At 43.8% G+C, this 17,238-nt stretch overlaps 1 protein-coding gene across 1 annotated transcript in view; it reads left to right on the forward strand.

Moving 5' to 3' along the window:
* ARID3C (AT-rich interaction domain 3C) overlaps positions 1-17,238 on the forward strand; it is a 493,073-nt gene that overhangs the window by 454,370 nt on the left and 21,465 nt on the right. The window contains exons 4-7 of the mRNA XM_078674696.1: positions 9,561-9,744; positions 11,803-12,047; positions 13,199-13,483; positions 15,349-15,438. Of these exons, the coding sequence (XP_078530822.1) occupies positions 9,561-9,744; positions 11,803-12,047; positions 13,199-13,483; positions 15,349-15,438 (804 nt within the window). The remainder of the gene's footprint in view (positions 1-9,560; positions 9,745-11,802; positions 12,048-13,198; positions 13,484-15,348; positions 15,439-17,238) is intronic.

The raw sequence follows: 17,238 nt of genomic DNA on the forward strand, positions 1-17,238 counted from the left end.
AAATGTTCAGATGCTTTGTATGCCATATTGGGAAAAAATGCAAAACAAAAAGGGCACTATTGAAGTTCTCTGCAGTTTTTATGCTAGGCAAAGAGCATCCCAAGTGAAATGCTTCACTGCGCCCCACTTTTACCTCTTAGCCTTTGACAAAGTCAGCCTTTTTGTAGTTGGGAGGCACCTTTGGTAGTGATTTATAAGTCCCAATTATTCTGACTCGGCAAGGAAAAGCTCAAGAAACCCTACAAGACTATTTGGGTTAGGGGGCACCTAAAAATGAAAAGCACTGAAAAGTATTAAAGATATGTATAGGCAAGAAAGATAAGGAGGTAAGCAGGGAAAAGCAATGGAATCGAGTTAGAAGAACTCTTACTTTGCTGGTCAGCAAAAGGAAAGTATAGAAAGCCCTCCTCCTGGTGTACAGAACCACCTTGATCCCTCTTTTCTGTGATAGATAATGATAGAGCCGGATGTTTCACTCCTGATCTCCGTCCCACATTACGCTCAAGATGTTGTTGTGCTGTCTTTATTTTCCTGCTCGTGCTCCTGGTTTTGTTTTGTTCCTCATTTTCCTTGTTGCATATTTGTATTTGTTGTGAAGCGCTCTGATACCCTCGGGTCCAGCCAGCGCTGTACAAAACTTCAATAAATAAATAAATAAATACATTCACAAACAGCCCCACCTGATCTTATGTCTTCCTAGGCTGCCATCTCCTCTATTTTATGAGTACTAAACTGTGAAACTCTCTTTATTTTCTTAAAACCTTATGAGAGGTGGAAAACACTACACCTACCAAAAAGGCTGCGAAACCTCCCTCTGCCTATGGCAACCTGTCAGTCTGGATCCGTCACTCCACCTACCAATCCCCTAGTGTCAATTCATCTAGAAGCAAATTAGTGTGTGGAATGGTGATAAATCACACTAATGAATGTAGAATAGTTGGATTTGCAGACATAGCCTTACCACAGCCTTGTAACTCTCATTGTTTCCTGTTTGTCCAACGTTTTTGCTTTTGCCTATGTTGGTGGCAGTCACTGCATCATCACAGTGTTTATGTAGTTGCACGATGTGAAAACAGGTAACATCCCTGAAAGATGCAGAATGATTAAATGTTTTAAGGAGAGGGAGACACAACTGATACCTCCGTCTTCACCAGCAGGGGTTTAGCCCCCATCTGGTGTCTCTCAGTGCAACTAGACTATCGATTCATATAAAGAAGCTCCCTTTGGATATGGCTCATTAGATCTCATACCCAATACACATTCTGCTCACAATCATACCATATGTTTCCCTGGAGACTTCAAGGTAGGACCCCGTCACTGTACACTTCTTTCTTTTTTATTTATAAAAATCAGAATGTGTGTACTGAATAAAAAAGATTTTTTTATACATAAATTGGAAAAAAAATTAAAATCAAAGTGTTTCTGTTTTTTTTATATATGGTAGTGTAGTTGAAACCTTACGACTCCTTTGTATCGGTGTTGACATTTTCCCAGAGACTTTATGGTCAGGTAAGCATTTAGTGTCCTGCTGGTTTGTGCCACCTCTTTTTTTAATGTTTTGCACAAAGACAGCTTTTAGTAAATTACTTTCCTCTTGCCCATAGGTTAATAGAGAGGGTCCCTCATACATCCTGCTGCATAGTCCAGATCACAAGCTAACCTCCTAGCATATTCCTCACAATAGCACTCTGAGCTGACCGTAGACAAGAGTACCACTACTAATCATTCTTGGTATGTGTGAACGTCCTCTGTCTATCTTGTTTAGGATGCTGCCACTGTCCATCTCTTGCTATCTGTCCAGGATGGCCTATGCCCCCGTCTTCATGTGCCCACTTACCCTATTTGGGTAGTGCACTGTATCAATGATGTCTTCATGCAATTAATGCAAGGTCCTCTTACTCCCTTGTAGCCAGTTTGATCCTGGTTTCCATCCTCGGGTATTTGCTCTGCTTTAGCCTCATTCAGGCTTTTAAAACCGCCTATTGCTTTCCACCAATCATAACTATTGTCCCTTCCATAGCACTCCTGGTCATAGCTGCAGGTGATGTGTTCAGAAAGGAAATCATTAAACCCATTACAAAGGGTTTTGGAAGTATTTCTACCTTCTAGCAAGTCTAAATACCTCTATTCATAATAGTTTTGGAGAAAATGGGTTGCATGACAAAATAATGGAAGTCAGTTGTTGGGAGTGGTGGCAGAAGGCCCAGCTTTCAAACAGACCTTTTAGTGACAATATACGTAGGGTGGACTTTTAGTCCGCCTCGGTTAACCATTGACTTTCTTCGAGCAGCCTCTTTCAGCCATTGACTCCATTGGTGTTGACTGGGCCCAGTAGAGTATTGCACACTCAGATATAGGCTGTTTTGGATGTATCCTTCCACTTTGTTGTGAGTGCTTGCGTTGAACTGCATTAGGGACTCGTTTAGAACTGTAGCCGTTTGTCTGCTCGTGCTGGCTTCTGCTCTCACTCAGAAGTCCAAATGCTCCATAAGGCCCAGACTTATTGGCTTTGCCACCGCTGGTACAATTCTGAGAGCGAAACCAAGGGGAGAGCAGCCAATGGGAGTTGTGAGAGTGTTGACCTCAGACAAGGGATTGGAGGTAAGCACACCAACCTGGTGAGCGCGGTGGAAGTCGCATGACGTCACAAGAGGAAGTCTGACTAGTTCCGGGTCGTGCTTTGTGGTGTTTACAAACCCTGAAACGTATTTAACGACGGAAGCTCTAATGTGTTTGTTCCAGTAGCAGAAAAAGACGCACCTTGCCAAGGAAGCGAGCGCGGGGTGGACTGCCGCGGAAAGGCCGCGGCTCGCCCCTGCCTCGCTCCCCGGCACCGCCGTCTCTTCCTGTCGGGGTGCGGCGTTTGAGATCGGGGCGGCACTCGCCCCTGCATCCGATCGAGCGCAGTTGTCATCAATCCTGCAGCACAATGAAGCCGCAGAGGCGACGCACGGGTTAATTATCACGGGTCAGGCCTTCTGTACAAAACACACAAAAGAGCGCACTTCTGCACACATCCCCAGCTCTGATTGACAGCGCCAAGCTATGGATGCAGCCGGAGTTTTCATTACCAGGGCGAGGGCGGTATAAAAACTCGGCGCTGGGCCGGTGAAAATGTTTGATGGAACCATTGAGTCCTGAGTGAGTCCAGGGAGGGTGGGGAGTGAACCTGCGATGCGAGGCCCCCCTCCCTCCCACGGCTGCGCATTTCCCTTACTGGATCCTGTCAAGGGCGGTAGGCATGGGCGCCCCTGTCTGTAGAACTGAGATTGTTTTATGGTTTGCGGTTGTTAAGGAATTGTTTGGCAGTTGTGCTGTGGGAATACTCAGGGATTGGGGAGGAAGGGGGGAACTGTACCCTGCCATTTTGTAATCGAGAAAGTACCCTGCCATTTTGGAGTCGAGAGAGTGCTGAGTGTGTGATCTCTAAATAACCAGTGAGAAGCCATGTTGGTCATTGTACCCGCGTATGCCATGGCATCCCTTTTGGCCACTGTCTTAGCTTGAGAAGGATGGAAGTGCACAGAAGACGAGGAAGCAGAAGTTGAACGTCATGGGTTTGTGCAGATGGCCAAGTCTGCAATATGAACTTAATGCATCAAGTGCTGTTTGTTGTAAATCAACACACGTAGATAGTGGGTTCCAGCTTGAGTATTTATTGAGAGGCAGAACAGCTTAACAACCACAGGAAGAAGCACGTCTTCTTCCAACAGCAGCCCGGCTCACAATCCTCGAACCCCACACAGAGATTCCATTAGCATCATTACTGACCTCACGAGTTCTAACAGCATGTCATGGAATACCACACACCTCCCCCCCCTTTAGAAAAAAAAAACCTCAAAAAAACAAACAAACAGAACACAAAAAAAAACAGAGAAATAAAATCAGAATCGAACAAAATCCTTGAATTTCCTAGGAGGACATCTGACACGTGAACTACAACGTGAAACAGATGGCCTTTGATCACAGACAGGAAGTGCACAATCCGAATGGTCCATATTGTCCGAAACAATATCTTGAACCACCTCCACAGGAACAACATTAGTTGCATCTTCACAAAAATTAGAACCATTAAGAACTTCATCATTGGTAGTGTTGTCATGGTTAACATTCTTATTCACAGACAAGTGATCAAAAGCTTCGTGAGTACCACAAAGCTCAGAGTTCGCCAAATGTGAATTATTAGAAAGAGAAACACTAGAATGTAAAGGGAAAGAATTAGAATCAGTGGACTTATGTTCAGATAATTGCTTCAAGTCATCAGACCTACACACAGATACACGTCTAAGATTCCAGATCTTCCCATCCTCCACCCTAACAGCCTTACTGAAAAGTTCAATAATTCTGAGAGGACCGGACCATCTGGGCATAAGCTTCGAACCGGGTTTCCTACAGCGCAACATTTCAAAAGGTGATAATCCAGTAACAGTATTGGGGGAGAAACGATACGTCAATAAAGTCGCTTGGAGGGCTTTTCTCCACTTCAAACCACACCCTTGCGGACTAGTCCACCAAATTTCACCCTCACAAAATCACCAACACACAATTTGGGTGAACATACATTACGTGCTGGGATACGAGACACCTTAGCCTGGTATTTATTGACTCTTTCTCTGACAGCTTCCAAATCTAATTCCAGATAATCACCCTTATTAGTACGTAACCACCATGGCATAAGCTTCGAACCGGGTTTCCTACAGCGCAACATTTCAAAAGGTGATAATCCAGTAACAGTATTGGGGGAGAAACGATACGTCAATAAAGTCGCTTGGAGGGCTTTTCTCCACTTCAAACCACTACGCAAGGCCAACTGACAAGACTCTTTTATTACTCTATTAAAACGTTCAACTTGTCCGTTGGCTTGAGGAAAATAGTTGGAAACTCTTTTATGTTTGATACCACAACTGGAGATAAATGATGAAAAAATATCACTGACAAATTGGGGACCATTATCAGTGACAAGCTCTTCAGGTAGACCTTCTCTGGAAAAAACTTCATTGAGAAAATCAACAATAACATCAGAACTGACCCTCTCCACAATTTTCAATTCTGGCCACTTGGAGAAGTAGTCAACCAGAACAATGGCAAACATCTCTTTGCCCGACTGATAACTAAAAGGGCCAATAATGTCCACACCTAGTTTGCGCCACGGACCCTGAGCAAACTCAACAGGAGTGGGACTCACAGAAATGGGTTTCACGGACTTATCGCTCAAAAAACAAGGAGAATAATTCCTCACCCATTTATAAATCATGTTGTCCATACTAGGCCACCAATAGAATTCTCTAATCCTTCTTTTGGTGGAAGACATCCCTAAATGACCTTCATGGGCCAGATCACAAATCATATCTCGTATACCTAAGGGAGGAACGATCTTATCATCCCTAAAAATCATGGCACCGTCATCCATCAACGCATCCTTAACTTTAAAGAAAGAAGCTAGTTCGCCACTGAGTTTCCTCTCTTCAGGCCAACCATTTTTTAAAAACTGTCTTACATCTTTAAGAACGTCATCTTGTTCCCAAGCTTTAGTCCAAGCGGTTTGAGAAATCAGTTTAGACTGATTGTCATTCACAATGATGTTAGGGTTAGATTGATTTTTAACCAAGGACACTTCTGATTCAGGAACTGAGGGTTTGATATTAGAGCCTCTAATTTCTGATACAAACAGCTCTGACTGTTCTATACCCTTGGCTATGTTGATGACAGCATTAAGGGTAGTTTCTGTTCCAAGCCAAAGTCTTTCCTGAATTTTCTTGCTCTTTGTTCGCATCATTATTTGGTCTCTAAGAACCTGTTCATAGGAAATTGTTTCGAAAGAGCAATTACAGGCTAAGGAGCGTAGTGCTGAAACATAGTCTTCTATGGACTCGTCCTGTTTTTGAATGCGAGAATAAAACTTAAACCTTTCCATGACAGTGTTTATTTTCTTGCCAAAACGAATTTTCATTTGTCTGGTTGCTTTTTCAAAAACATCAATGTCACCAGCATCTTCAATTGGAGGAAGATTGTCAAATTCTTTAATTCCTGCCCCTCCCAAACAGTGTCGCAAAAGTGCTAATTTGCGTTTAGCAGAACACCCTTCCTTTTCCAGGACATCTACATATGCCATAAACATGGGAAACCACAAGTCCCAGTCGATGCTGGGATCTCCTGCTGTTTGCAGGAAATGAGGGGGGGCAGCAATGTTCGACATTTCTTTTCCTGAATTTGAAATTAATAAATTGAATTTCACAAGTATGTGAGAAAAACGATAAATGTACCTTTTAACCGCTGTTGAGTAACTGCCCACACGAAAAGTATATAAATAGTTAAGGAGATGTAAAATTATGATGGCCGGTGAGTTCCTTGTTTATTCTGATGAATTTCGAAGAATTTCAAAATGGCGGCACGCCTGTGACGTCAGCGCGTCACTGGGTTGAAGGTTAATGCCCACAATGCTTAGCGCTGGATTGCAGCGGCAAGAAGGAACGAGCGTCAGACAAAGATGAGCTCCTCGAGTCCTGGACCGCTTTGGAACGCTCAGCCTATTTGAATGGCTCAACGGTAGCAGGTAAGCGGGTGAAAACGATTTTAACTCCGCTGCGCAGGCAAAAACAAGAAAAAAAAATTATTTTTTTCATTTCGAGTGGCAGTACATTACCCAATGCGGTAAGGAAGTCCTCAGTTTCATATAAAGGTGGCAGCTACATGTGAACGCTGTTCCGCCGAGATTCTACTTTCCTTTTCCAAGGAATTGCTGATCCCGATCGTCGCCAGTAATTGTGTTGTAAATCAACACACGTAGATAGTGGGTTCCAGCTTGAGTATTTATTGAGAGGCAGAACAGCTTAACAACCACAGGAAGAAGCACGTCTTCTTCCAACAGCAGCCCGGCTCACAATTCTCGAACCCCACACAGAGATTCCATTAGCATCATTACTGACCTCACGAGTTCTAACAGCATGTCATGGAATACCACACTGTTGAGTGCATATTGAGTTGTGGCCTACTGAGTGCAGTATCCCTCAGGTAACCTCGCATCAGCTGGTTTTAGGCCATCTCTGAGCGCGAGCAGTGCAGTTACTGTCAATAAACGGTTGGGTGTAGTATGTGCACTGAGCACATATACCCAGAAATTGAGGTAGTCGCGGTAATTGACTTTAATTGGTTAAGCGAACAATGTTTGCAAATGTTTTCTCAAATTATTTGTGACGTGTTCTGAAATAAGTCAGAAAATGAATCCGGGGTGGTAGGGGCACTGGGAGGTGAATCTTTCCTATTTAATTGTAATCCAAAAGTTCAATATCAATAATGCTTATTCTCAGTGCGAGTCGTTTTTTGTAGCTGTCTTTCTACATAATGCCTGGGCTGGACTCGCAAATGCTTTTTGTGCACTGCACCAGGGTGTGATCCAGCTCCACACCTAATTTAAGGTAGCCACACACACAAACCTGTCACATCTGCATGACTGCCAGTAACTCCTTGCAAATACAGACTTTATTCCTAATCTTATGGAGGCCAGAGGAGAGGCTGGTGCAGAACAACAAGGGCAGCTGCAGCAGCAGCGTCCTCATGGGAGGCAGTCTCTCAGTCCACGTAGACCAGTGATGCCCTTCTGGGTCACAACACCAGGCATATTATCAGACATATCATTAAATACTCCTCGCAGCATCCTCCCATATTCTACATGTCAGGGTACGGTTTATGAAAAGGCAGTTGCAGATGATTTACTCAGACGATCATATATGTTTGATGGGCTCTCTCAGACTGTCGTGTCCCTGTTGATTTGTTGGCATCTCTCAAACTGTTGCAGGACCCTAACTGTAGGTGCCAGATGTCTAAATGCTATGTTATCGGGAACGACTATGGCCTGTTCATTCCGAATTTACTAGTTTTTAGGGGGCACCCGGGGTGGAGACACCTGTATCTATCCATAGCAGAGACCTCCATTCCTAGCTCCCAGGTGCACAGTCTTTACCCTCTGTTGGTTTCAGATGGATCTGCAACCTGACAGCAATATCTGTTGCAATATTTTTAGTAAAATCTGGAACTGCTTTGAAATGCCAGTGGTTCAGACTTCTAAACTGAAGGAGAGCTGTGTCCTCTTGTAAAACTTCGATACATTGATTTGTCTCGCTGCATTGTCCTGTAAATCATTTTTGATGGACAGAGCTCCTCGCAAAGATTTGTTAAACCTTGGATTGAAGTGTGAGACCCATTTGTGATGTGGGTGAAGCAAATCCCTTCTCAATTCCCTGACTTATTGATGACCACCATGCAGGATTTATCTAGTTGAGGGCTGTCAGCTGTTGAAGTGGAAGAGCAGATGGAAGGCACTTGACATTACTGCAACCCAATCTGCCCGATAAGGGTCCTTGGAAGCGTGAAGCAGAATATATTTACTATTTCTGTATGATGGGATAGACTTTGCTGACAACAGGCGTGATAAGGGTTGATTTCAGTTTTGAACGGACTGAGCCCTGAGTAGCAAAACGTCACGGCGAGGGTGACATTGACCTGTCACTCATTTCACTGATCTTGAACCCCTGCAGGAATGAGGTGGTAGCGCACAGTGATGGGTTCCATGGTGCTGGTCGAGACTGCACTCACAAGTTCGATCACCCGAAAGTGGACAGATACATAGTTACACAGGTCGAAGGACAGACTGACATATCAATGGACAACACTTTCCATACATGAACAACTATGCAAAGGAGGAAGAAGTAGCTATGCAGAAGTGCAGAGACTTGGTGGTAGCTGTAGATGATGTCCTGCCTTACTGATTACTGCCTGGCGTGGTGGCTGCTGCTATGCTATTTATCTCTATCCTTCACACCCTGTGGTATTACAAAACTACTCAGAGTTTTTATCTCATTGTTCCGCTGTGTTTTCCTCTTGTGTCTCTAATATACTTTTCACAATAAGGTTGTGTAGAAGAAGTGGCTTCTGCTGCATTGTTTGAAGTGCCAGCACTGTGCTTTAGGTGGTAACACCAGGATCTAGAAATCTGTGATTCATATCCCACTGGGAATGTGACGTGTCGGAGGAACAGGCCTTCACCAGCACTATCAAGATATTCAAGATGATATATAGACAGCCTTTAGGGCTTCAGGTGTGATACAGATGTACACTGGTAGATGCACATACAGAACACAGACAGATGTGAAGTTCACACAGACGATGGCGCTGGAGATGGGGCTTCCATACCAGAATACTCATTCATTTCCTTACAAATAGATGTTTGAGTTAGGACCGTGCAAACCTTTCCCCAAATACACTGATTCATGTAGAATAGAGACCCTCACTAGAGGTACTGTGATGGTAGGTGGTCGGTTTTTAGGACACATGCGAGATCTGGAATCAGTACCATGCACACACTTTACTGGCAGCAGTGACTGAGCTCAGCTAGCAATGTATAAGAAATATGTACCCAGGAGTGGCAGGCTTAACTGTAGATATAGACTTCAGGGACTGCCGCTGTATTGACTGGACTGTAGCGAACAAGTGCTTGTTAGATTCAGGTCCTGGTCTTCATACTGTCGTTCCTAAGGTGACATGTCACATTCTTGTCCTTTCAGGTACCCCAGTGAATCGAATCCCCATCATGGCCAAGCAGGTGCTGGACCTCTACAGCCTCTACCGACTGGTGACGGAGAAGGGTGGGCTGGTGGAGGTCATCAACAAGAAGATCTGGCGAGAGATCACCAAGGGTCTTAACTTGCCCACTTCCATCACAAGTGCCGCCTTCACACTCAGAACGCAGTAAGTAGCTGCTGGGATTACGCCTGTGCGTGTCTCATTATTTAGACCCCAGCTCACTGTGTTTCGTATTCAGAAACCAGCCATTAGTGACTGTTCTTCTGTAGGTCTATTTGTAGTCCACATTAATATGAGTTTTAGATAAAATTGTGGTTCACAAGGGAGGATGTTTCACATAGGCCCACAAAGGCCTCGGTGGAAGGACCTTAAGCACGACATGTAAGCACATCTTTTAAGGAGAGAGTGGTACAGAGGGTGTCATTCTTTCACAAACAAATGCAATAGTGCATGCAAAGGACCCAGAAAGGTTAGATCTCGATTAACATTAATGAGAAGAATCGTTCAGGTTACAGTTGGGGGTGTAAAGTATTTTTTAAGGCTTGAGGCAATTTCACAGGGCAAAGATTATAAATTAAATTTTCTCTTTAATGGGGAGGAATGAGGAGAAGTTCACTGAAGACTTGGCTTAGGGGGAGGCGGATAGGTCAGGGATTTTCAAGAACTCACAAGATATTAGGAGCCCCAAGTAACCTTTTGAATTTAATATTTTTTTCCTCTGTGGTGATGGTTAATATATTGGTGCAGCTGGGTGGAAAATTGTGTTGCTTCCTTATGGGCCATAGGCATGGTGACATTTCCTATCAAGATAGAAAAATAAGTTTTCACTTTTTATTTGTCAATTTTGGGGAAATAGTTTGCATTATTAATGATTGTTTTGATATCTCCTTTAAGGAGGAGATTACATTAGGTTTTTCAGGTACTTTAAAAGTTATTGGCTTCAAGACTCAGCAGTTGATCTTGGCTTGCCCTATTGGCCTTCACGCCCAATGTTGTAGTCAAGCAGATGTCAGAGGTGTAGGTGGCAGCAGATTCCAAGGTCTATTCAGCATACCCTGCTGCCCGAAATAGAGGTATTGAATCTATGCTGCAGCAAGTTGTTCTGAAAAGATATAATATGGATAGATCTATCAATCTATCTATATAGATGGGTAGATCACGAAGTATCATTGGAGTAGAAGTCATGTCTGACACACAGGATAAATAAAGCAGATGGCCATTTACAAGGAGCGAGGCCAGCCTACAGGCCCATAGCTTTAGTTAATAGCAGTAGAGCTGGGAATGTGATATTGTGTAGAAGATGAGACTTGGGTTAAGTGGACATGTCTAGCCAGGCAAGTTAAATGGCCCAATCCGGGGTGCAAGGAAGTGAAAGGAGCGCTGTATAAGTAGGAGGAGGACTAACTGGGATCTTGTGATCTGTACTCCAGGATGGCACAGTGTGACAGTCCAAGAGAGAGCTAATGTTACGGTTAAGGCACCCATCTCAGGAAATGCAGTTGATAATATTTTTAACAACCAGATCTGGGTAATACAAACATCACATGTTTTCTCAACTGTGCAGTCCTACCAGAGTGGTTCTACATTCCCCATCAAAAGTGATCAGCCCTCACTTACAGCGGAACATGAAATACCACTTTGGATCTGTTTTTCTGTCACATTAGGGTGAGTATTTCTCTCAAAGGGTTTCCATGGAACAGACTAATTATAACTCTCGGTGCAGGTCCCCTGTTGTGTATGCTCCAGTCAATGCTGATTGGTCTAATTAACTGCTGTTAACTCAAAGAAACAAACACATGATTGTCTGATTCGCTGCATAGCCTTCGACAGCAATGGGATGCTAAAATTACAGAGGTTGTAGGGAAACTAAGTCTTAGTCTGTGAGCAATCCATGTAAGTGAATACGGGTATCAATCTGTTTCCTCTTTTCATCAGACTAACAGGCACCTATTTCTAAGCTTGTGCCTACTTGCAGACTAGGCATGAGTGTACACGGCGGGACTGGTTTAGTAGTCCAAGGGTACAGAAGCTTCAAGGTGTACATTGCAGCAACTTTTCATGTCTGGAAAGTTGTGTCTTCATGGAAAGTGATCATGAACTGAAGAATCCTGATTCTCAACCCAGTGCCTCCGCCATGCCCTGGTCACAGTAGTACACAAGCTACTAATATCTGCGCCGCTGCTGCGTGGATCCCTAGTCACTTATACTCTGGCTGTCTTTCAGATATATGAAATACCTGTACCCTTACGAATGTGAAAAGCGAGGGCTGAGTTCACCGGGAGAACTGCAGGCTGCCATCGACAGCAACAGGAGAGAAGGTCGACGGCAGAGCTTTGGGTCGTCAATGTTCAACTATTCGCCAGTAGGCACGCCCACCATGCTCAGCTCCCCAAAGATCCCCATGTCATCCCTCACCATTACGACGCACAATGGAGGGCAGTACAGCCATATGACGCCGATCAAGAAAGGTGAGAGATACAGTGCGTGTGTGTGCACACATGCGTGTGCCCTTCCGAGTTGATCAGAGTATACACCTGGTATTGACCCAAACTAAATAGGCACTGCAGTACATGAACCAGAGGCCTGTATATAAGAGAGCCCCAAAGTGTGTCTAAAATGTACAGTGCTGAAGGGTATTTTGTTTGTCACAACTTCAAATTATGCTGACTTGTTTTTCACACATTTAAAGAACACCTTTAAGTTACATTGTTCAAGGATTTTGACTGAAAGGTGATCCATTTTTCTGACGGATGTTGAAGCGAGTCCATTAATTTATCAGTTAGTTGCCCATATGCCTCTATACAATATTCTCATTAAGCAACAGTGTGCCAAAGAACTCTGAATGGATAATTTTTCTGGTGGAGGATCATCCACCACATTTAGAGATCATTGGCTGTGGGGTCCACCGTGTATCAACTAGTGCATCTGATTCACTATCATCACACTTGAATGCCGTTTGAGCTGCCTTGGGTCTTTTTTTTGACTATCCAGCTTTCTCTTTTACATTTCAACACCAAACCCTTAAAGTGGACATTTGTTGCTGAAAAGCAAAATGCAAAGGTCCCTGAATGTAGTGGAAATGGTCAATTTTCTGTCCCGAGAACTCCGTGCCTTGCATGAAGGTCATAGGTAGAAGAAATTCCTGTGAGTTGCACCGCCCTTAGTAGTGATTCTAACTGGAATGAGCAAGGCACAAGTTAGTGACTTTTCAAGTTAGTTACTCTCTACTTGGATATTAACTTGAAACCCAACTTTACTGCTCTTGTTCCAAATAACGCATTTGTTACAAAGACACATGTGCTTCTTTGTAGTTAAGGTTGACCCCTCATTCCATAAAAATATATTTTTTTCATCCTTATGTTTACCTCCCACCAATTTTGTAGCAAAGTAGGAGGAAATAGCCTTCACAATTTTCTCTCTGCGTATAATGTTTGAATACCTATTTCAGACACAGTTTGACCCATTTTAATTTTAACTTCCCCACACATATTTTTTTCAGAGAATATATGTCTTCTCAGTTGCTGCCTTCATAGCTGTTGTAATGATGCTTGTCGGATCTCTCACTTGTTGCTCTGCCCTTCTTCACTGAAACGCTTTTTGTGGTTGTCTTTACTCGCAGAAGAGGGCATGCTGTCGGCCGCCATCCAGAACAGAATCTCCATCCCTGTTAATCTGGCAGGCCATCACATCAAAGCCGCCCAGGTGGTGGCTGTGCAGGCGGCTCAGGCAGCGCAGGCGGCGGCCATGGAGCAGCTACGAGAGAAGTTGGAGTCGGGAGAACCTCCTGAAAAGAAGATGGCGCTCATGGCGGAGGAGCAGCAGCGGTTCATGCAGCATGCGCTGCAGCAGAACTTGCTGGCCATGGCTTCCCAGTTCCCCATGAGCATTAAAATCAACAACAGAGGTGAGATGTAGGGAATGGGAGCAGCGACTAAGCAGTACTCGCAATGTCATGAGGTATACTCGAGGACACTGGAATTATGTGGCAGGGGAGGGTCAAATTATGCAGAAGTGTTGAGTAATTTTGCTGCAAGAAAAGGCAAATTATGCGGCACATTTTGTGATAGTATTACTTTGTTATTTTGTCGTTTTTAAGCTTTTTAACACTGTCAGGGCATTAGTTGTACCTCATTAGTCACAGTTTAACACCGAAATGCCGCAATAAGTTACAGAAAGGTGACCAGTCAACCTTTGCAAAGGGACTTCCACTACACAGTGACGTGTTGCTGCATTTTTACTCACTCTTGAACCGTTTGAGCTAGAAACAATATTTTGTATTTAAAATCGGCAGATTATGCAGCAGATGATGAATTATCTACATAATTACAATCTACAAATCTACAAATATGCGAAAATTAAAGCAGCCACACAATCACATAATTCCAGTGGCCCATGGTATACTGGCTGTCGACCACAGGAGCGACAGGGGGTCATGATAATGGGAAAGAAGGTATTGTGACAGTACAGTGTGTTGCTTTGGCTGAGAAAGCTGATATTATAGTTTCAGGCAATTGTGAAAGGAATGAAAGTTAATCACACAGTGTTGTAGTCTGTCAAAGCATTTAATGTCACAATAGATCATGTGAAACAAATGGTATTCGTTTCTGTTGTCGACAAAATCTTTAGCATTCCCCTTTCGTGCATCTTTTCAGTTCAGTAGTGTGAGGTAGCTGATACAGTTCCAACTTTCTCTTTGCATCTTGGTACAAAAAGTCCTGCACTTGTAGTTAAAAAAATAAGATTACATGCACCAAAATACAAATAAAAAAACCATTCTGGATTTTCTACTTGCTCCCTTCACAGGTAGTGTGAGATCCCTTAGGTTGCATCCCTGCCAACTTGCACGGTGCCACTGTGTGTCACACGATATCCGCTCTCTTCACAAGTCTCCCGATGAAGAGCTAATATCAAATAGCGTGCACAATGTGAGCTGGAAACCCTGGGAGAGAGCGAATTCCCAGCTCACTGTGAAAAGGATCTATGCAGCCGACATTATCAGGGACCTCACCAGGTCTTTGGTGGTAGCCTCAAAAATGTTTGTAATATGTTTTTAGGGAAGAGTGGCAGGGTCGACTCAGACAGTGCCGGGCTCCAGGCCCTGCCCCCTCTCCTTGGACACCAAACCCGCCATGGTTGGCCTGGTGGCGAGGGTTCAAAGTCTAGCCCCACTCTATCCCCTGGCCCTTCAAGGAACCACTCTCTCCTCACACGGTAAAACTATTTTCAAAGGGTGCGGGTCTAGGATTGGGTTCAATGCTTACTTATTGGAAACCCTGAACAGTTTTTGCCACTCTATTAAGTTAAAAAAAATTGGCAAAATTGAAGACACATTGTGCAGGAAAAGCTGTATCTTTATCACGGTTCAAAGAGGGGAAGATTCTATCTCATGGTTGTCCAACTGAGGACCAGATCCATAGCAGATTGTAAATATATGTGTGTAACATAAATTTACTTACGTCAGTGTACATGCTTAATGAGCATGGATCTGAATCTCCAATCTACATACTGAATGGTTGTCCTGATAACGTGTCACCGATGTGAACCTCCAGGGCCTATGCTGGACACCCTTTTAAAGCTAGCAGCACCATTGATTGAGAAAAAATACGTTTATACCTACATTGTAAGGAGCCAAATGTCACCAGGTGGTCCTTTTCCCTCCTTTCAGGCTAGCCCATCAGCAGAAGTTTTATTTTGCAGCCGTGCTGTCTTCTTGTTCTTCTTTTCTCTTATCGCTGATATTGGTGTTTCCTTTTCTCTCCCTCTCGACAGATGACAGACAAGAGACTGCATTGAACTTGTCTACCAACAGCATTAGCAGCATCAACATGTCAATAGAAATAAATGGGGTTGTCTACACAGGTAAATAGAAGGCTGCTTTTCCGATGCAATTGCAGGCAGGTAATCCAATAATTTATAGTCCGTGTCTGGATGCCCGGGTCCTTCTCCCAGTGTGATGTCTTTACTATAAAATCCATCGTAATGAAGTGCTCTGGCTGATAGACCTGTGGGTGGGGAGGGGGGGGGGAGTGGTGGTGGGAAAAAGCGAAATATCTCAAAACTGCTTCTCCGACTTAAAAAGCAAAAACTGCTTATTTATTGCCATAGAAACCATTATTTCATTACGAGAAAAAAAGCACGAGTTGATTGACAGAAATGTTTGTTTTGACTTGGGGCAGGTAGAATGTCTGCGTCTTTAACATTTACAGACCCATCTGACACGAACACGGTGCCTTTCCAGTGCTCAGTAAAAAAACAACCGCAGCAACAAATGGCAGGTGATGCGATTCACAACTATGGCTGCTTCTGCAATACGGCAGTGATCCCAAATTGGAAATTTCTGCAGTGCTATGATAGCTCAGTGGGTTGAGGGCCTTCTGCAGTGAAGTGATAGTCATTTGTTGTCAGCTGATTCAAGTCCCAGCAAGGCCTCCTCAGTCTTATGTTCTTTTCGGTCCGATATTCTGACTGGGCACCTTCCAGCTGTGGGATAGCAACCTTAGCTAGCCTGAAATTCAGTTACTAGATGTACCATGTTTATATGTTTAACTGCATAAACTGTGTCTGTACACAGGCACAGTATCGCACACCGCTCCCTTGGAATTGAAAACCTTTCCTAACCCTAGTCAGAAAGATTTTATTTTTTATTTATTTTACAGAGTTTTTTATAGTGCAAACATGACCCGGTTTTGGGTATCAGAGCGCTTTACATAGCACCAGTTACGTTACATGAGGATGACACATTCATTTTTGGTAGGCACGGGGAGATTAAGTGATTTGCCCAGAATCACAGGATGTTCAGTGTCATTGCCGAGACTCGAACCCGGTTCCCCTGGTGACGCCTTCAATGTGGTACTTTTCTGAGACATCATCCGGGGATTCTAAAAGTGTGAAGCTAGGCCTCAGAGCAGCTAAAACAGTATAATTCAAAGGCTCAATTTAATGAATAGGTTACAAGCCTAGAAATGATGAGCTGGTCTTTGGTACCTTTTTCTCAGGAAGTAGTCCGGCTACTCTGCACTTTCATTGGTTATTTGCTTCTGCGGGCTGCCAGGAGTGGGCTTCTTATGGGTGATGCTAAAAGAGCGGGGGGGGGCTGCTGCAAGAGGGCGTTCACTCAGGCTAGCATTGTTCTACTATTGAGTATGAAGCAGTACTTTAAATGGGAATAAAATGGAGTGTGGGTGCTCTAAAAAGGGTGTGGTTTAAGTAAAGTATCTAAGAAACACAAGAGGAGGATCCTAAGAAAAGTGAAATAGAAACCTGCACAATTCATTGAGTTCGACTAGGCAAAGAATAACTAAAACCAACAAGATAATCACTGAATGCTTAACATATCACCAACCATGCTGAACAATAAGCAACCTCTATAAGTTAAATTAAAAAGTAAGCCGCACGTTGAACTCTTGCAGTCGCCACCAGAGAGAGCCAGCGGTATCAATTTTATTTCTTGGTTCCAGTGTCACAAAGGGAACTTCGGTGACGTTGCGTTGCTGCTGTGGTATGGGACAGGCAAGCAGGTGCAGTATTTTTTTTTCCAGACGGAGAAGGACAGAAATAAAGGGCCGCATGGTGCCTTGAATTAATGTCAGATGTTTGCTTTGCCAGGGCTCAGCCCTGGCCCACTTAGAGCAACGGTGAGGGCCCTCAAAGCCTGAACCC

This window comes from Lissotriton helveticus, chromosome 2_1, assembly GCF_964261635.1.
Source record: "Lissotriton helveticus chromosome 2_1, aLisHel1.1, whole genome shotgun sequence".
Classification (NCBI taxonomy): Eukaryota; Metazoa; Chordata; class Amphibia; order Caudata; family Salamandridae; genus Lissotriton; species Lissotriton helveticus.